General features: G+C 38.5%; 1 protein-coding gene across 2 annotated transcripts in view; it reads right to left on the reverse strand.

Annotated features, from left to right (window-relative positions):
- Positions 1-2,318: 2,318 nt before the first annotated feature.
- The window catches only part of GPR63 (G protein-coupled receptor 63), a 28,302-nt gene continuing 13,772 nt past the window's right edge, over positions 2,319-16,848 (reverse strand). For both annotated transcript variants that reach the window (XM_054279993.1, XM_054279994.1), the window contains exons 2-4: positions 14,942-15,027; positions 10,366-10,443; positions 2,319-7,337 (exon numbers count right to left, since the gene is read on the reverse strand). In XM_054279993.1, the coding sequence (XP_054135968.1) occupies positions 5,936-7,195 (1,260 nt within the window). In that variant the 5' untranslated portion in view covers positions 7,196-7,337; positions 10,366-10,443; positions 14,942-15,027 and the 3' untranslated portion in view covers positions 2,319-5,935. The remainder of the gene's footprint in view (positions 7,338-10,365; positions 10,444-14,941; positions 15,028-16,848) is intronic.

A 16,848-nucleotide genomic window follows, 5' to 3' on the forward strand; every position in this document is an offset into this window, starting at 1 on the left:
GATTTTAACATAGGCTGCAGTGGCTCCCTCTTGCTATCCTGGATGTTCAGGCAATACCCTCAGCCACCAAAAACTTCCCTCTGTCTTTGACACAGAGCCTAAGCCAAATAAATCAAAGGAAGATATTGTTAAATTTATTACAGCTGTGATTACATCCCCTCTGGAGTTCAGACTGACTCCTGGAGGAACTGTCATTTATTTCACAAGACATTCTCTTTCAAAAGACAGGGAAATGTTAGTGAAATTTCTACTCATGATGGCAAAAAGGCTTAATTTTATTTCAGGTCAACCACAGAGGTTTGGAGTGCAGTAACCTATTGAAGGCAGAGCACCGATTAAATGAGGAGAATATCTCATTACTGCTGTGTTCTGTGCCTGCACATTGCCAAAGCTGGTCATACAGTCAGGATAATAATACAAGCCAGGAACAAGTTCTACTTTGGTATTTATGAACACTATGTTACCTACCAGCAGTACTATAATGATTTGGTATCAAGCTGCATTCACTGTCACACAATGAGGCAGAACAACACAACCCAAGAGTCTGTGCATAAATATCCATGCATCAACTTTAAAAACAAACACCATCTCTGTAAGGGGCACTTAAGAAGTCCCATCACAACTCACATTTTCCTCCACCATACAGTGCAGCCAGTGACTTAGGACTGTTTTACCACTTACATCTGAGCAGAGTTGAGGCTGTCTCCATGTATGCCATTTTGTTTTGGGAGCAAGCTGCAGGAACTTTTGTTAAGCTGGAAGCTCACTGGCAGATCCTGTGCCCAGAACACTCACAGAGACACACGTCAGCTCAGGGATTCTTACTCAGTCGTGAACTGGCTGAAGATGGATGAAGCTCAGTTGCTGAAAGATGAGGTAGAATAAAATTTCTAACACTACTGGGGATAAAACAAGGATCCTGCACTAGCACTACAGGCAAGCCTATGTGCTCCTGTAACACCTCTCCTATCCTGGCATGATGTTAAAACCAGAGGGGGTAAAACTCATCCTCAGCCTGTCATTGATGGTCCAACCTGAACTCAGAGATAGGAAAGAGTGGCACAGGGTGAGAGTTTTGCTGCCTCCACAGCTTGCCCAGGGACCTCCCCTTCCTCCTGCCACCACTGTACTCACCTGCTGCAACAGAGTGGTGCAGACCTTGGGGGGATAGGGGGACACCAGGAGAGGATGAGGGAGGAAAAAATGGCTGTTGCAGAGGTATGGAGTCTCAGAATGAGGCACTTCAGCAGCTGAGCACAGCCATTTTCAAACAACCAGAAGTATCTATCCCCTCTCAGGCACTCTTTGGGGACATGTCTTTTTTCATTTAGAGAAATTACTCCAGCAGCATTTCTGCAAAGTCATCGTCAAGCTGAAAGTTTTCCCCAAAACAGCTGAGAGCTTTTTTTGCTCTATTAATGTGAGGAATAATCCATCACATACAGACATGCAGCACTTGAATCATAAAGGTCACTGCCTTGTGTTGATATGAATCATGCCCTGCAGTACTACTGTCTGCTTTATTTATTGCACAGTAAGATGATCTTAATTACTTAGTGCAAGCTAAAAGGTGGGACACCCAGTTCAGGTAGTATTTTAGGAAAGTTATTTCCTTATTAGGCTCCCTCTCTGCTGGCTGGACACTATTCCAATTGTTCCAGATACCTTGACAGTGTCTCACAAAAGAGCATTTTGCAAATGCTTAATACAAGAAACATTTTGACTTAAACAAAACCCCGTGTGTCAGGCAATCCTGGTTATTTCAAAGGCAGACAAAAGAAGTGTTTGAAATTATGCAGGTAGGCATAAAATACAAGAAACAAGATGATGTACTAACAAGACAGTCAATTCTAAAGTCTTTTGCCACATTTTTGAGAATGTTTATGTTTATTTTCTCTTTTCTGTTGTTTCTCAGGTATTTTCATGGGTGTATTATATACAGAAAAGACAATGCAATTCTACTTAACAACTTTTTTAAAACAATAATTCAAGGTTTCTCCACATCAGAAAATGACTAGCCAAAAAAAAAATAAATAAATGAAACCAAAGTAGTGGCAAAGCAGTGGCTCCTGGAAAACCAGACTTAAGATATTTTTCACCATTCCAACCACAACAAACTTGTGCTCTGAATTTTTTGTTTTCACACTAAAATAAATTAAAATCTCTTTCAAGGAAGGCATTGTTGAATGATTTAGGAATTAAAAATCTCAAATGGGTTCAGAAAGATCACTGAAATCTCACAGTTATTTATGCATATGCCCAAAATAAAATATAAAAGCATTAAGCATACAGGTGAAAAAAATAGGGGCAGAAAGCAGTAAGAGGCAAAACAGTTTTCTTCTCTATATACAGAAATATTTTTACATAAGTAACAAGAATTGTCAAAAATACACAATTTTGAGTACAAAAGAATCATTTCAGCAATAGATTTGTACAATTGAGACCTGTGTAAGCAGCATGCTTAGACTGAATGAAATAAACTGCAACATACTTCAAAATACATTCATTTAAATCCTCCATACTAAAGATGTCTGAAAATAGAACATGAGGGAATACAGATTAGTAATGACTATCATCTCTGGAGAAGAAGAAAATTATAATTTCCCTTTAAAGTCAAGAAGGATCAGTCTGAGTTTTTAAACTGCTTGGTCTTGGTCAAGACCATTAAATTGCCTCAGGAGACCCACTTCTGCCAATATGGATGTGTTTTAACATTACAAATCTCAGTGAGGTTATGCAGGATTCTTGGCAGGATCACAGACAGCAAGACTGAGCAGTTCAGAGGTCTTCAACTTGGTCCTAGGACTTCAGCTGTAATTATCAAGGCACTGCTCTCGAGACAGTACATAGACACAATAGCTCAAATGATTCTGTAAACACATAATTACCCTGGGGATACTTCCAAACCACACCTTGTTTCTTTTTTTGAACACACTTTTGTTCACTATATGCTTTGATCGCCTCAAAAAACCTGGCAAGTGTGAATACTGTATCACTATGGAAATCATTTCTCAATTTGGGCCACACAATTTGGGTTTCTTTTCTCCAAGGATAAGTAGATGCAGCTTTGATCAGAAACCTTGTTACAGTCAGTGTAAACAAGTGCTTCATTACCAAGACAAATTAACTGTCTGATGTTTGCAATTTATACTTCACAGCCAGTACATATCAGAGATCACAAAAATCCAAAAAATGTTTTCCCCTCTTCCTTCAGGAATGTAATTTCATTAATTTTCCTGTATTGCTCATCTTCTTTCCTTCTTGAATTACTGTGTTTTACAACATTCAAATCTCTTGCCTCATAGAGCTGGAAGACAGCAAAAATACCTGTTCCTGCCATTTAGAAAATGTACACTCTCACTCTGTTACGTTAAGCAGAATTTTGCTGCTTTCAGAGATAAACAGGTATGACAGCTTTGAAACAGAAAATTCATACTAACCAGGTCATAAACTTGTGCTATCAATGTAAATGTAATTGAAAAATAAAAGCTTTACTGCAAAGACATACTAAAGCATTCTGCTTTATAGTGGAACTCCTTTAGATCAGAAAAATCTATACCATCATCAGTAAAACTGACAAGAAAGGGAAAGCATGGCCATCAATAACACCACCACTTCCAGATGCCTTTACACGCAATTCACAGTCTCAGCTGGCAGTTTGTTAGTTTTTTTAAAATGAAATTACAGAATTCAAAATTGTTCCTTTTATACTCCTAAAATTTAACAACAACAGCTTTACCAATAGCTGTCAATGAGAAGAACAGAGCTAACTTAGCTTAAATTAGTTCTTTATTGAAGACCTTTAAAAAAAAATCTGGGATTGAACACTTTGCTGCTGTCAGGAAGCAAGGAGTCCCTGGACACCCACATAGGACATTTCCTTCATACACACATGTACTGTGCAGACACACAGAAGCAGATAAAACTGCTATTATTTTTGCTCCTCTGGCACAAGAACAACAGAGAGCTCCCCATGCTTTGGGGCACTGAAAGACAGATGGAAGCAAAAGAAGCCCAAACCCTAGCTCTGGTTCTACATCAATCCCTCTGCTCTCAGTCACAGCCCCAGAAAGCTGATTCTGCAGGTATTCTTCCCAGCCCCAGAGCAACTGGGGATCTGGCTCCAAAGCCCAAACCTAAGTCTTAACGTCTTAACTCTACTTGTCTCACAATAAATATTTATTCAGCTGATTGAAAAAAAAAAGTATCTGAGTTTGGTTTGCTATCATCAAGGAAAATCCTTGTTTTTCTGCTTTCCAGGAGGATACCAACACAGTCTGATATTAATCAGAAAGGCAGTTTGGCATTTTAGGGAGAGAAGCTGATGCCTAATAGATGAGAACAGTGAGTAAATCCTTGAGGCAGCAGCCACTACAGAGACAAAGAGGTAATAAAAAAATCAATGTGAAGTAGTATCAGAGGGAAAAGGGGAATTTAACTTACATCCCCAGCAAACTCTGCTGGCTAACTGTTATAAAGGGTAATGGCTGAAAGAGTGTAGATTTAGAAAAGATATAGGAAGAAATTCTTCCATGTGAGGGTGGTGAAGCACTGGAACAGGTTTCCCAAAGAAGCTGTGGATGTTCCATCCCTGGAAGAGTTCAAGGGCAAATTGAATGGGGCTCTGAGTAGCCTGGTCTAGTGAAAGGTGTCCCTGCCCATGGCAGGGGTATTGGAGCAGGATGATATTTATGGTTCCTTCCAAACCAAGCCATTTTATGATTCTGTGACTGTTTATGGTTTTGATCCAATACTTAAATTGCAAAACACATCAAGAACTCTTTTTCTCCCTGCAATTACTATGTAGACTAAATGCTAACCTCAACTATGGTTCATTTGCTATCTGTGTGCTGGTTTACCCTACTATTTCTACTCCTATCCCAACAAATGCCTAACAGCATGATTTCAGCTGTGTAGAGCACACCTAGCCTTATATGAGCTCCAAGCAGAAACAACATTACACCAACATAGTATAAATTGCAGGCCCAAAAATCACTATTTCAGATAGGTTTTCAGGCACATCACGAGGTTTGGATGACTTGTAATAGCCTCAAGTAACAGCTGCAGTCACCCTTTACCCTGTAATCATTTTAACATGAACACTATTCTTCTAAACCATGTGTGAGCCTAAATCTCAGGTTATAGTATTTTTCTTTCTTTCTCTTTCATTCCTCTGTTTTCTCCTTCTAAGTCTCCTGATAACTGAGCAGGTAATTTTGATCAATTGCTAGAAAACGAGAAAATCTACGACTGTACACATAGCTGTACCAACATAAATCACCATCCTAGAGCTTACATGGGTCATTCATTGAAATTCACCAACTTAACAAATAATAATAACCAATAATAATACATCTTCAATACAGAAAAAAATATTCAAATGAACAAACTACATAGTAAATTTTGTAAAGTGCACAAAAATATTAATGGAAATATTAAAAAACCAGGTTTTTAATGTTACCGTGAAAACTTCTGAAATATCATTAAATTAGATAGAAATAATCTAATGAGACTTTTTGGCTCTAATATACTGGCAGACAGCAGCAACAGTTTTCCAGAAATTTACACCAACTAAATACACCGTATCTTAGCAGCATAAAAAAAGTTCCTACAATTAGGTAAAATTGCAGGCCTAGTAAGCATAAACCTGACAAGATGTTCCAAATATAGTTTTCATTAGAAGAATGGATTTCCATGGAATCCTAGAGGTAACATTTGTTATTCTGCTTACATTGTATTCTGGTAGTAAACCCAACTATAACCAATCACATTCCCTCCCTCTATCTTCCCAAAATTGCACAAAGTACTGAAAATTTAATCAAGTTATAAGATATGGCCACACTGAAAAAGCCATATGAAACAAAACAAAACTCAACCCAAAGCCTAAAAGCAAATTACCCCAGCAAACAACAATCATTGTCAAACAACCGCAGTTTCAAACCACTGAGCGATGCTCCCCACACACGTAGATGGCGCTGGGCCGGATGCGCCGCCGCGTGTGGCCAGGGAGCTGTGGCAAGAACTTGAAGAACCTGGGCATCAAGTCTAAGCATGCATCATGAAACTTCTTAATCCTCCAGTAGTAAATCAGTGGGTTCAGTGCAGACTTGAGGTAGCAGAGCCAAAGGAGCCAAGTGCTTATCTCAAAAAAGTTGTGCTTGTAGTAGAAGTGGCTGTTGAACGTGGCAATAAGGCTGTAAGTGGTGAATGGTGCCCAACAGACTATGAAGACAAGGAACAAAATCAGGATGGTCGTGAAGGCACGAGTTTTAAAGCTCATATCAATATTCATCTGGAAAGGTCTCTGTAAGCTCATGAGACCAAGTTTGCTGGCCTGGCTGAGACATATGCTATCAGGGTGGCTATGGATACGAACTGCGTTGTGGCGGACAGTGTTGAGTATGCCCATAAAAGAATACAGCATTACCAGGAATGGAATAAAAAATGCAATTAGCAAGATAACTATCACATAGGCTCGGTAACCTGGGCTTGTAGAGTAGCCAAAAACACACTGAGGTGCTCTCGAGGGTATCTGCAGATTAGGATTCCCTACTGATAACGGAAAAGCAACAACAAAGGATGCTGCCCAGGAAATCACAATAAGAATCTTTGCCCGGTAGGGGTTCAGTTTATCTTGCCTCTGAACTATGATAAGAAATCGGTCAATACTAATAATAAGAAGAATGGCTACCCCCTCTACGACAAAAAGCCAGAAGAACATGGCAGAAACTCTGCAAAATATATCCCCAAAAATCCACTGAGTGGTAATGATTGTTATCAGAGCAAATGGCATGTTCAGCACTGCCAGCAGCAGGTCTGCAAAAGCCAGGCTTGCTAAGAGGATATTAATTGCAGATCTCATAGCTGCCTTCTGGTAGACCATCAGGCAGACAACAAAGTTTCCAAGGAAAGAAACCAATAGGATAAATATCATAGCAGCAGAAAGAATGATCTGGAGTGGCAAACTCAAGCTCCTGAAAACTTCTTGTGACGGCAGGGTAGCTGTGGTGTTTACTAGGAAAGTACTTCTGTCAGTGGTGAGCACAGCACCTGAACCATATCTCAATGGCTGCGTTGTGCCACTACGAAGCAAGAACTGGGGAGTGGTAAAATTCGTATAGGCATTTTCATAAACAATGAAAGTAGCATTTGAGGTCCCAGAGTGGGCCAGCGTCAACATTGCTGAGAAAACCATTGCTTCAAGAAAAATGAAAGCAGAACCAAAAGTCTTCAAGGCATTTCATCTTGTTCAGGCAGTATTTTGAACTGGACATTTAACAATCAAAATTCAAGGTTTGAAAGCATCAAAGTTCTTAAGTTCATGTCAGTATTTCCATCTGAAAAAGAAGAAATAAATGTAAATACACAATATAAAACTCTCTGAAACCAGTGGTAACCTAATGATTGCTCAGCTTTCCTTAATAAGAATAGTATCCTTAATATATGTTTACAATTCAGGCAGACACAGTTTACTTAAGCACCAAATATAGGAGTCTTGTAATAGTTGGCCTTTCTCTCATAGGTCCTACTCCTGCAGTCCTGCTGATACTGCACAATACTCTCAACTCATCATGCTTTTTTCTACCATAACCAAGGCTTAAGAACTTTTGTGCTTGAAACTTTACTGATTAAGAATTAATAAATCAAAAAAGTATTTTTATTTGAATCTTGTAATTTTTGAACTAACTTTATTTTGTTTTGAAATTGCCTACAGATAGAAACTTTAATAACATTTCTAAATAGCTTAAATGGTATCAGTATATTGCCTATTTACCTGCTTGGTAAGCGCTCAAACCCTATTTATCCAAGTTATTGCACATAATACAGAATTCTTAGTTCCATGTCAGTCATCCACATCAGACACCTCAGGAAAAACATGCAAAATATCCTAACCTGTAATTATGAAATAACTTGTCCACAGGATAAAAGAATTTTTCAATTTGTTTCACTTAGGGACTGACTCACATTCATGTACAAGAAACCATCACTTCTTTGGTTACCACAACTCTTCCACTAGCAGTAAACTTTCTTGCTTCCACTGCTCTGGGCATGTTTTTGTTAATTCATCTTGGTATCCCATATAAGTTAACCATGTGCACTCTCTTTTTCCTTGTAAATCTAATGCACACACATCCTGCTGAATTCCCTCCCTTGTGATTATAGCCATAGAATGGTTTGGACTGGAAGGGTCTGTAAAGATTTTCTAGTTTTGACCCTCTGCTCTAGCAGCAACACTTTCCACCAGACCATGTTGCTCAGAGCCCCATCCAACCTGGCCTTGAACACTTCCAGGGATAGGACACCCCCAACATCCATAGGCAACCTGTACCAGTGCCTCACCAGTCTCACAGTAGAGAATTTCTTCCTAATATCTAGTGTGAATCTCATCCTTCAGCTTAAGACCATGGCCATGACCTGGTGGAAAGCCCCTCTCCAGCCCTCCTGCAGGCCCCTATAGGTACTGACACAATCCAACATTTCCTTAGCTCCAAGCACTGTCTTGTTGCACTATTACTACTAGTATTGTATTGTTACATGTATTTGTATGTACATATTCTTAACAAATAAAATGCAAAGGAGTTGAGAGCTCACTCACCTTTTCAGTGCTAGCTTCTCCCCTTTGTCTTGGACTACTAAATTAAACACTCTCAGAGCACACTGACATTTGATCAAGCTGGAAACCAGGAGGATTCAATGCCCTTTTCAAAAACAATCACTACACACAGAAACAAAGTGGGCTTCACCTCATTCATTCTGGATGACTGCAATAGTCCCTTCTGGCTGTTTTCGTGTTTATCATTAGAAAAGGGATAAAGGCATCTTCAGAGGGCAATCTCTCTCCTCCATTTCTGCACATGATGACAAGCTTGTTCTACTAACACAAGCAGCTTAGGGTAACACAAACTCTGCCCACAGTATTTATGCAGGTTCTGTTTAGTATCAATATCAGTAAAAATAAAGGGAGAAAGGAATATTTTTTATGAATTTACACAAGAACCACATATTTTGTGTAGGATAAAAAGTTTACCTTTTGCTGGATAATTCTTCACCAGCAAACAAATTAACTGTAAGACAACAAAATCTGGTCTACACCCCCAGTTTGGACTTCTAGCAGTCTGAAAGCAAGCCTGCTCAGGCTGCTGTCAGGAATTTATCAAATAAAATCAGCAGTATGACCTGTTCCTTTCATCCCCTGACTATGCAAGCCCTATCACTAGATGATTTCCAGGACCAGACTACCATCAGCATTTTTATTTCAGATAAATGATTAACCTCTCTGTGTCCTTTAACTTTCAACGGTATCACAAAAGATGTTGTTATAAACATCCTAATTTAATTTACTCTTGTAGTGGGCTGATCCTGGCTGGACACCACATGAAAGAGCTGCTCTTTCACTCCCTCTTCAGCTGGCCAGGGGAGAAGAAGTATTGCAAAAGGCTTGTACGTTGAAGTAAGAACAGGGAGAGATCACTCACCTGTTACTATGACAGGCAAAACCTCAACTTGGGGAAATTAGATTAAATTATTACCAATTAAATCACAGTAGGGTAATGAGAAAATAGAGCTAAATCATAAAAACACCTTCACCTCATCCCTCCCTTCCCTTCTTCCTGAGTTTAAGCTTCTGCCTAATTATCTCCTCCCCACCAGCAACGCAGTGGGACAGGGAACAGGGACTGCAGCCAGTTCATCACACGTTGTCTCTGCTGCCCTTTGCTCACCGGGGCAAGACTCAAACTCTTGCTCTCCTCCAGTGTGGATTCCTCCCATGGGGGACAGCCCCCCATGAACTTCTCCAATACACTCCTTCCCACAGGCTGCAGTTTTTCTTGAACACTCACATTTGGGTCCCTTCCACTGACATTGGCTCTATGGGTCATAGAGAAGCTTCTGGCAGCTTCTCACAGAGGCCACCCCTGCTACCAAAACCTCGTTACATAAACCCAATAGGGTCACACAAGTTCCACTTTCTAGAGGTCTTACTGCTTGAATGAAAGTTATAATTTTCTATTCTGTCCTATTAAATTTCAAAGATTGTATAACTCATCAGAGGTATATAAAGCTATGTACATTGACATTTTGCAAAAATTACCAATTCCATTAACTTAATCCTTTTTCTTTCCCTCCATTCTCTCTCTTTATATTTTATTTTTACACTAACTCCTTTAGACAAAACCTCAATGTTAATTACAGGCTAAAGCATATATACTAGCCAAAGCTCTTCTTTCTTTGATCTATATAAATTTTTCCTCTACTAGTCTTCTTTAACTTTTTAGAATAAAGTATGTAACCAACAGGAAAAAGGTTAACAGAACTTTCCAGAATAAGCAAGAAATAGTTTAGCAATGAACAAGAAAATCTCACCCAAAGATCCACTGAGGTTTATGACTCCACAAGCTGAGAACACTATGAAGGAAAGGAAGCTGTAGCATTCTGCAGGAACTGCAAAAGAACATAAATTCAACACATAATTCTGGATTTAAAATCTTGGAGCAAGAAAATTAGATCCCCAGGGTAGTATCTTTTAGAGCTGTGTAAGCAATAAGTCAGCAAAAGTAACTTCTGTATTTCTGATTGGCTTTGTATAGGTCTTTCTACCAAGGCTCTAAAAGAAACTAATCTGCCCTGAGATAAATGTAAAACCCTTCTACAGACAATAATAAGTTTCAAATAGGAAACAAAAAAAAGGAGTGTTTAGTTTGGTCACCAGAATGATGCTAAAAAATAAAACCTTTACTGGGGTTCAAGCTCTTTAATCTATGGAGGAGAAGAGGGAAATGCAAAACCATGACATTTGCTGATGATGAACATGAACTGTTTTTTAGGTCAATTTAATAAAAAAAAAAGGTCAACTATAAAAAGGTACAGAGGGATCTCTCAAGAGCTAGTGGCAAGCCAACAGTCTACCCCACAAAATTCATTGCTAGAGATAAAGCTATGCCTGTACTGAAAACACTTATCTACACAATAACAGATGCTAAACCAATAATTACCATCCAGAAGAAAAACAGATCTTCAAATTTTCATAGTCTGCTCATGAAAACATCAGCTGTGTGCTCAGAATTGTTAGCAAAGGAACTGAGAAGAAAACCATGAGCTAGCTATATACACTGTATATTTAGATATACCACCTGCCATACACATCTATGGCATCTCTTCAGTACTATGTTCAGTTCTGTACCACTTGATCTCTATTAAAAAGCAACTGAAAAAAGCTATCATAGAGGTCTACCAAGTTTTTAGTGACACTTTAGGGAAAGTGAATGATTGCTGTCTCTCAAAGCATAAGAACAGGAAAAGTCAAAGAAATCACAAAACACCTCTGGAGATCATCTTCTCCAACCTCTCTGCTCAAGCAGGGCCACCTACTAAAGGGCCACAGTAGAGAAAAATTGTCTCCTGATGTTCAGGGGAATTTCCTGTTTCAGTTTCTGCCCACTGCCTCTATCACCCAGCACCACTGAAAAGAGCCTGGCTCTGTCCTCTTTGTACCCTCTCTTCAAGTATTTATAAACATTGATAAGATCCCCTTGAGCCTTCTCTACTTCAGGCTGAATAGCCCCACTTCTCTCAGTCCTTCCTCACAGAAGGGATGCTCCAGCCTCTTCCTCATCTTTGTAACCCTTTACTCTCTTCAGTATATCCATGTCTCTCTCAAACTGAGAAGCCCACATTTGGAAATTATTATTTCACAAGTAATTATGAAAACACTTGTTTCAGGATATTGTGGATATCATACAGGTTCTGTGAATTCAGACAGCATTTGGGACATATTTCATATCATTATACAGATATCCATGTAGAAAGAGGTGAATCACCCATCTCTCTCTGCTGACTGATTTGAATACAGACATCTGAGCACATACATGGAGTTACTTGACTAGCTTTAAATACCCATAACAGAATTTGCTCACTCAGGTTAAGTTTACATCATTATGCCACACAACCCCACACTCTGAAGTAAGAAGTTCAGCAGAGGCTTAGATGATAACCTGTATCATAAAAGCTTTAAAGAGGAAAACAAATCAAACAAAAACTAGAGAAACAACTGATAATGTTTTATAGTAAACAATCAATCTTCAGAAAATACTGCTACATCCTAAATTTTCCTTCTTAACAGAAGGAACCAGACAAGGGGAGAAGGAGTAAAAGTGTTCTGCATCCTTAATTCAGCTGAAAAGATTGTGCTACCCTGCATTTCTCAAGTCAGTAGCACACAACATAAAGCAAAGGACAAAGGACCCGCAAGTGTCTATAGTTTATTCCTAACAAACACAGAAAAATAAAGAAAAATAATCCCACATATGTTCTCTCACCATCCCAGCTCTCTATGCAAATAGCCACATTCCCTTTTGTGCTTTGTCCCCTCTGTGTGATGTCTGCATGTTTCTCCATGCAGCATTAAGAGAAGAGGAGGAGAATGACCTCAGCCAAGCTGCTGCCTGGACCCAGCCTAGTGCTCACAGTGGAAAGAGCACAAGCCATTTGGCTGCTGCATAAGTCATCAGCCCTATCTTTTCAAGAAGGATGAGAGAGTGAGCAGTGATCAGCTGTTGCAAAGAAGACACTAACCTAGTAAGAAAACTGCAGGCCTTGGATCCTGTGTTGCTCCTGTGTTCCTTACTTCCTGATGGTTTCCAGCAGCACCATTCTCCAGGCTCTGTTTATCACTCTGAGTGTGAAATATCTCTGTGCAGTGCACACAGAATCAGCATGCTCAGATTTTGGTTTGGATTTACACTTATTTAACCTGCAGGCAATGCTCTTTCTTGGCTATTATCCTTCATGGAAGTGACTGACCAATTCAGCCAATAAACTCAAGAGGTTCCCTTCTATTGCCAGCACACATAAATTTTTCTCCTTTTTTTTTTCTTCCTACTTAAAGGCCTTCTTCCATGAGCATGTACATGATTATTAAACATGTGCCTCCACCCTTCTTCCTACCCTTCCAAATTTTCCAAAATGATGTAAAGATAGAAATATAAGATGAAAGAAACCAATAAGACAATTTCAAGCAACAGCATTTCAGTCCTCACTCACTCTTTGAGAAAGGCAGATCCTGTAATTTCAAGGCCCAGTCCTTGCTGAATGGTAATCACACAGCTTGCAAAAGACAACCATGCTTTGATAGTTTAAATGGCAAGTCTACTGATGGTCAGGTACTCAAGCAAGAGGCAGATAGGTACCTTTCTGTCCCAGCATTCTCACTTTTGGAACATGTACTCTCACAGATTCTTTTCAGATGCAAAAAAGCTTCATACAATCACTTTTTTCAATTTCAGTGCTGAAATTTACTGTGTATGCACATTTTCTCTCAAGCAAGGTTCTCACTCATATACTACTTTCTTTTTATGGAACATAATAGACACAATTATTTCAATGAAGTACATACTTAAAGCTAAATAACACACAAATTCCATTCATCAAATATAATTATTGCTAGAACTATGGCGTCTATTTATAATAGCTTCAGAAGCTAAAAGGTTCCTGTTCAAAATCTGGATAGCATACTCAACTGGAAATAAAAGATTATATGTTATATGCAAAACTGACATCAGTCAAAGCCAGGAACTCCAAAAAAAGACAAAAGAGGGAACATAACAGTGTCACAATAACAGTTAAGTTTAACACACATCAGAACACACTATGAATAGCTGCCAAAATGTTCAATGACTTCATAAATTTGTCTGCTAAAATCAAGCATATTTTGGCAATACTGACCATCACCACGATTTCATCCAGCACACAAAGATAATTCAGAAACCTGAAGGCAGCACTGCCTGGTACAGTGATCTCATTTCTTTGGGATATTTTAAGTGGTCCCAGAAGTTTTTGCATGCTTTATAGCTACTATCAATGGTTTTATTTTACAGGCAAACTTCGGCAAAAAAATATTTTTCACAACATAAAAAACATTTAAAAAGCAAAATATTCTTAGGGGGAAAACAATAAAAAGAAGCATGAAGGACATGGGCTTATTTTATTTTCAAAAGAATTTATGTGTCATGAGAAAATACTCAAGTATGTGCTCTCTGACACCACATTATTGTACAAATATACCCAGGACACACCCCTCTAAATACGAATCAAGCATTGCTTCCCTTGCAATTAAGCAGAGGCAGGAACATGTCACAATGGAATCCTTTCTGCTAACACCAGTGAAAAGAATGAGTCAGAGCACAAAGCAGCAGGGACAATGTTCTTACTCACCTAAAAGAAAGCAGCAGTTTTCAGTTCTAATACCTATTTACATATAACCTAAATTGAAACTAATCAACTACACTGCATGAGCAGATGACCCATAAAACTATTCAGAAGAGGCATTACTTTAATTTAGGAAATTGTTCTTTTTTCCACTCTATAAACACTGCTGTGGCAATTTTCATAGGAAAGTACTGTGGGAAACAGTCACCTCTGCCTTGGGTCATTTAGTACAACTAATTGGTCTCTCGATGATATTTCCTTATGACCTTCATTCAGAGAGCCATTAACTGTCAAGAAATGTTAATCATGCTAATCATTATCACTACTGTAAACCACAAATATTCAAAGCATAAAAAATAATTCTATTTTCTTAGCTCTTGGGAAAAATCATGTTCTCAATCTGCAGATCACGTGAAAGGACTTGGGCAGTTCTAGGTTCATTTCTAGTTCTGTCATATTTCCCCTGACTCTTAACTTTTCCACCAGTTCAATGGTCACATTAACCATCATCATGATGAAGAGCTGAGCAAGTACTGTAGTACCTTCAGTAAACATTGAACATTTTTGAAAACATTCATAGTCTCCATCTAGTTATTAACATGCAACTAACAAGTTGAAAGCTTCCTAAATTCCTAAATTTTAAGTGAATCTTTGAATTATACATGTAACTGTATGTCAGTGTAGCAAAAAAAACCACAACCCCAAAACAACTCCACACAAAAAACTCAAAGCATACCAATCCAGACAGGCTCCCATGAAGAACAGGAATCATAAGTCATCTCGTGCTGTTCTGTTCAGCTAACTATTCTCTTCCCAAATAACCTAGGAAAAAAAAGAAAAAGAAAAAGAAAAAAAAGTGACATTCACATTCAAGGCAGGACAAGAGAAAAATAGCAAAATTTTTCCTTTAACAAAACTTTATTTTTATTGGGAGAAGTAGAATATTCTGTGTCTCTTGACAGAAGGCAGACTGCATGCCTGCTTTCTGGCAGAAGGTATAGAAAGGACTAAGGCATCAAAGTTTCATCAAACCAAAGAAATCCTCAGCTATGTCATCTATGGATGGTAACAACCTCACCATTTCATACTAGGATCTGTCAGGGCTGGAGTAACACATTGTTTCAGGCCTCATTCAGCTATGTTTATTTCACTTGTAGCCAAGCACACAGCCGCCAGCTGTTCTAAGTCTTACTGCAGCTATCAAAATAAATTCTTACCCTTAAGCATCAGGATGCTGATCCTTAAATCCCTAAAGGAGCTCAAAACAGCAACATTTAAATCTACTACTGAGCATCATAAAGAAGACAAATAAATTTTCCCCAAACAGTAAAGATAACAGCATTGGACAAAAGACAAGAAAACAGGTCTAGAGAGAAGAATAAATCATTAAAGTTTCAATGCAGGATCTCAGCACTTCCTTTATGCATGATTGTACCAATCAATCATCATCACACTGCTAATATACCTCAGATAGCTAAATTATTTCTGCAAACTGGACCTAACATAGCTAAAAAGCTGCATATTCTATCACGAGTTCATGACAGAATCGGTTATTATCAGATATCATCAGTTCTTATCTCAGAATGTCAATTTTCGAGGTAGCTTTTCCTTATACTCTTAGAAGGAAGCCATAAAAATTCAGTGAGCCTTGAAAACTGAGTTTATGTCACACTAATAGCTTTAAGTGACCTAATTAATTTATAAATATCTATATATCTATATATTGAAATCTATATCTATCTACATCTTTTTATATACAAAAAGGACAAATATATGAGACACTTTGTAGGCTTGCTTTTAAAAGGCTATCCAACTTTTAATTTCTGCAAGAATAAGCTTTAGGAACATCTCCAAGTCACCTCCACACTGGAACAAAAGATATCAGGATCCTTCAGGAACAGGTTTCTAAATAAATGATGCACACAGGGGCTGAAGGACAAGCCAGCCAATGAGTTTCCATGGCCTTCAGCAAGGGAAGCAGGAACAAGCTGCAGTCTAAGACCTCCCATAATGTACTGACCCCTGCAATCACTCAGTGCTGAGTTTCTGTATCTGCAGCCAACCCAACATGGACTTCAAAGACCCAAAACATAAGGGTTGATTTGCCAGACTGGAGTCTGCTGAGACATCTGCCTTCTGCAGAACACATTATCTAGTCACAAGAGAAGCTGGTGTCTGAAAGATTTTTCTGATAATCTATTAATACAAGTTGTTTTCCATGAGCACAAAATTTGGTCTTTGCATTTATTCCAAAAAACAAAGGGGGAAGGAAAAGAATTCTCAGATATACCTCTGTATAAAAAAAATAAAATGTAGCCATTGGATTATTATAGACTTTCTCCATTTGGTTTGTTCCCTCTTTAGTGAGATAAGGGATATAAACTGGTAATCTTCCCTCTCCTGCTTTTTGAAGTGTCAAAGAAGTGAATAGGTCTGCAAGGAGGCAGAAAACTACTGATTACATACATCTTAACTACAAGATTAAATACCTCAATAACCTGTAAGACCTTCCCACCAGACAAGCACATCCTCTGACACAAGAGCCATTTCCAATCTCTACTTACATGATCATTAAAAATATTCCTAACTCTCACTAAAATAAAAGTATCTTTAAAATCAATTTAGACAAGCATCTGAAACACC

The sequence above is a fragment of the Melozone crissalis genome, unplaced genomic scaffold, assembly GCF_028551555.1.
Source record: "Melozone crissalis strain CALT ecotype California unplaced genomic scaffold, PUWL_Pcris_2 ptg000027l_1, whole genome shotgun sequence".
Lineage (NCBI taxonomy): Eukaryota > Metazoa > Chordata > Aves > Passeriformes > Passerellidae > Melozone > Melozone crissalis.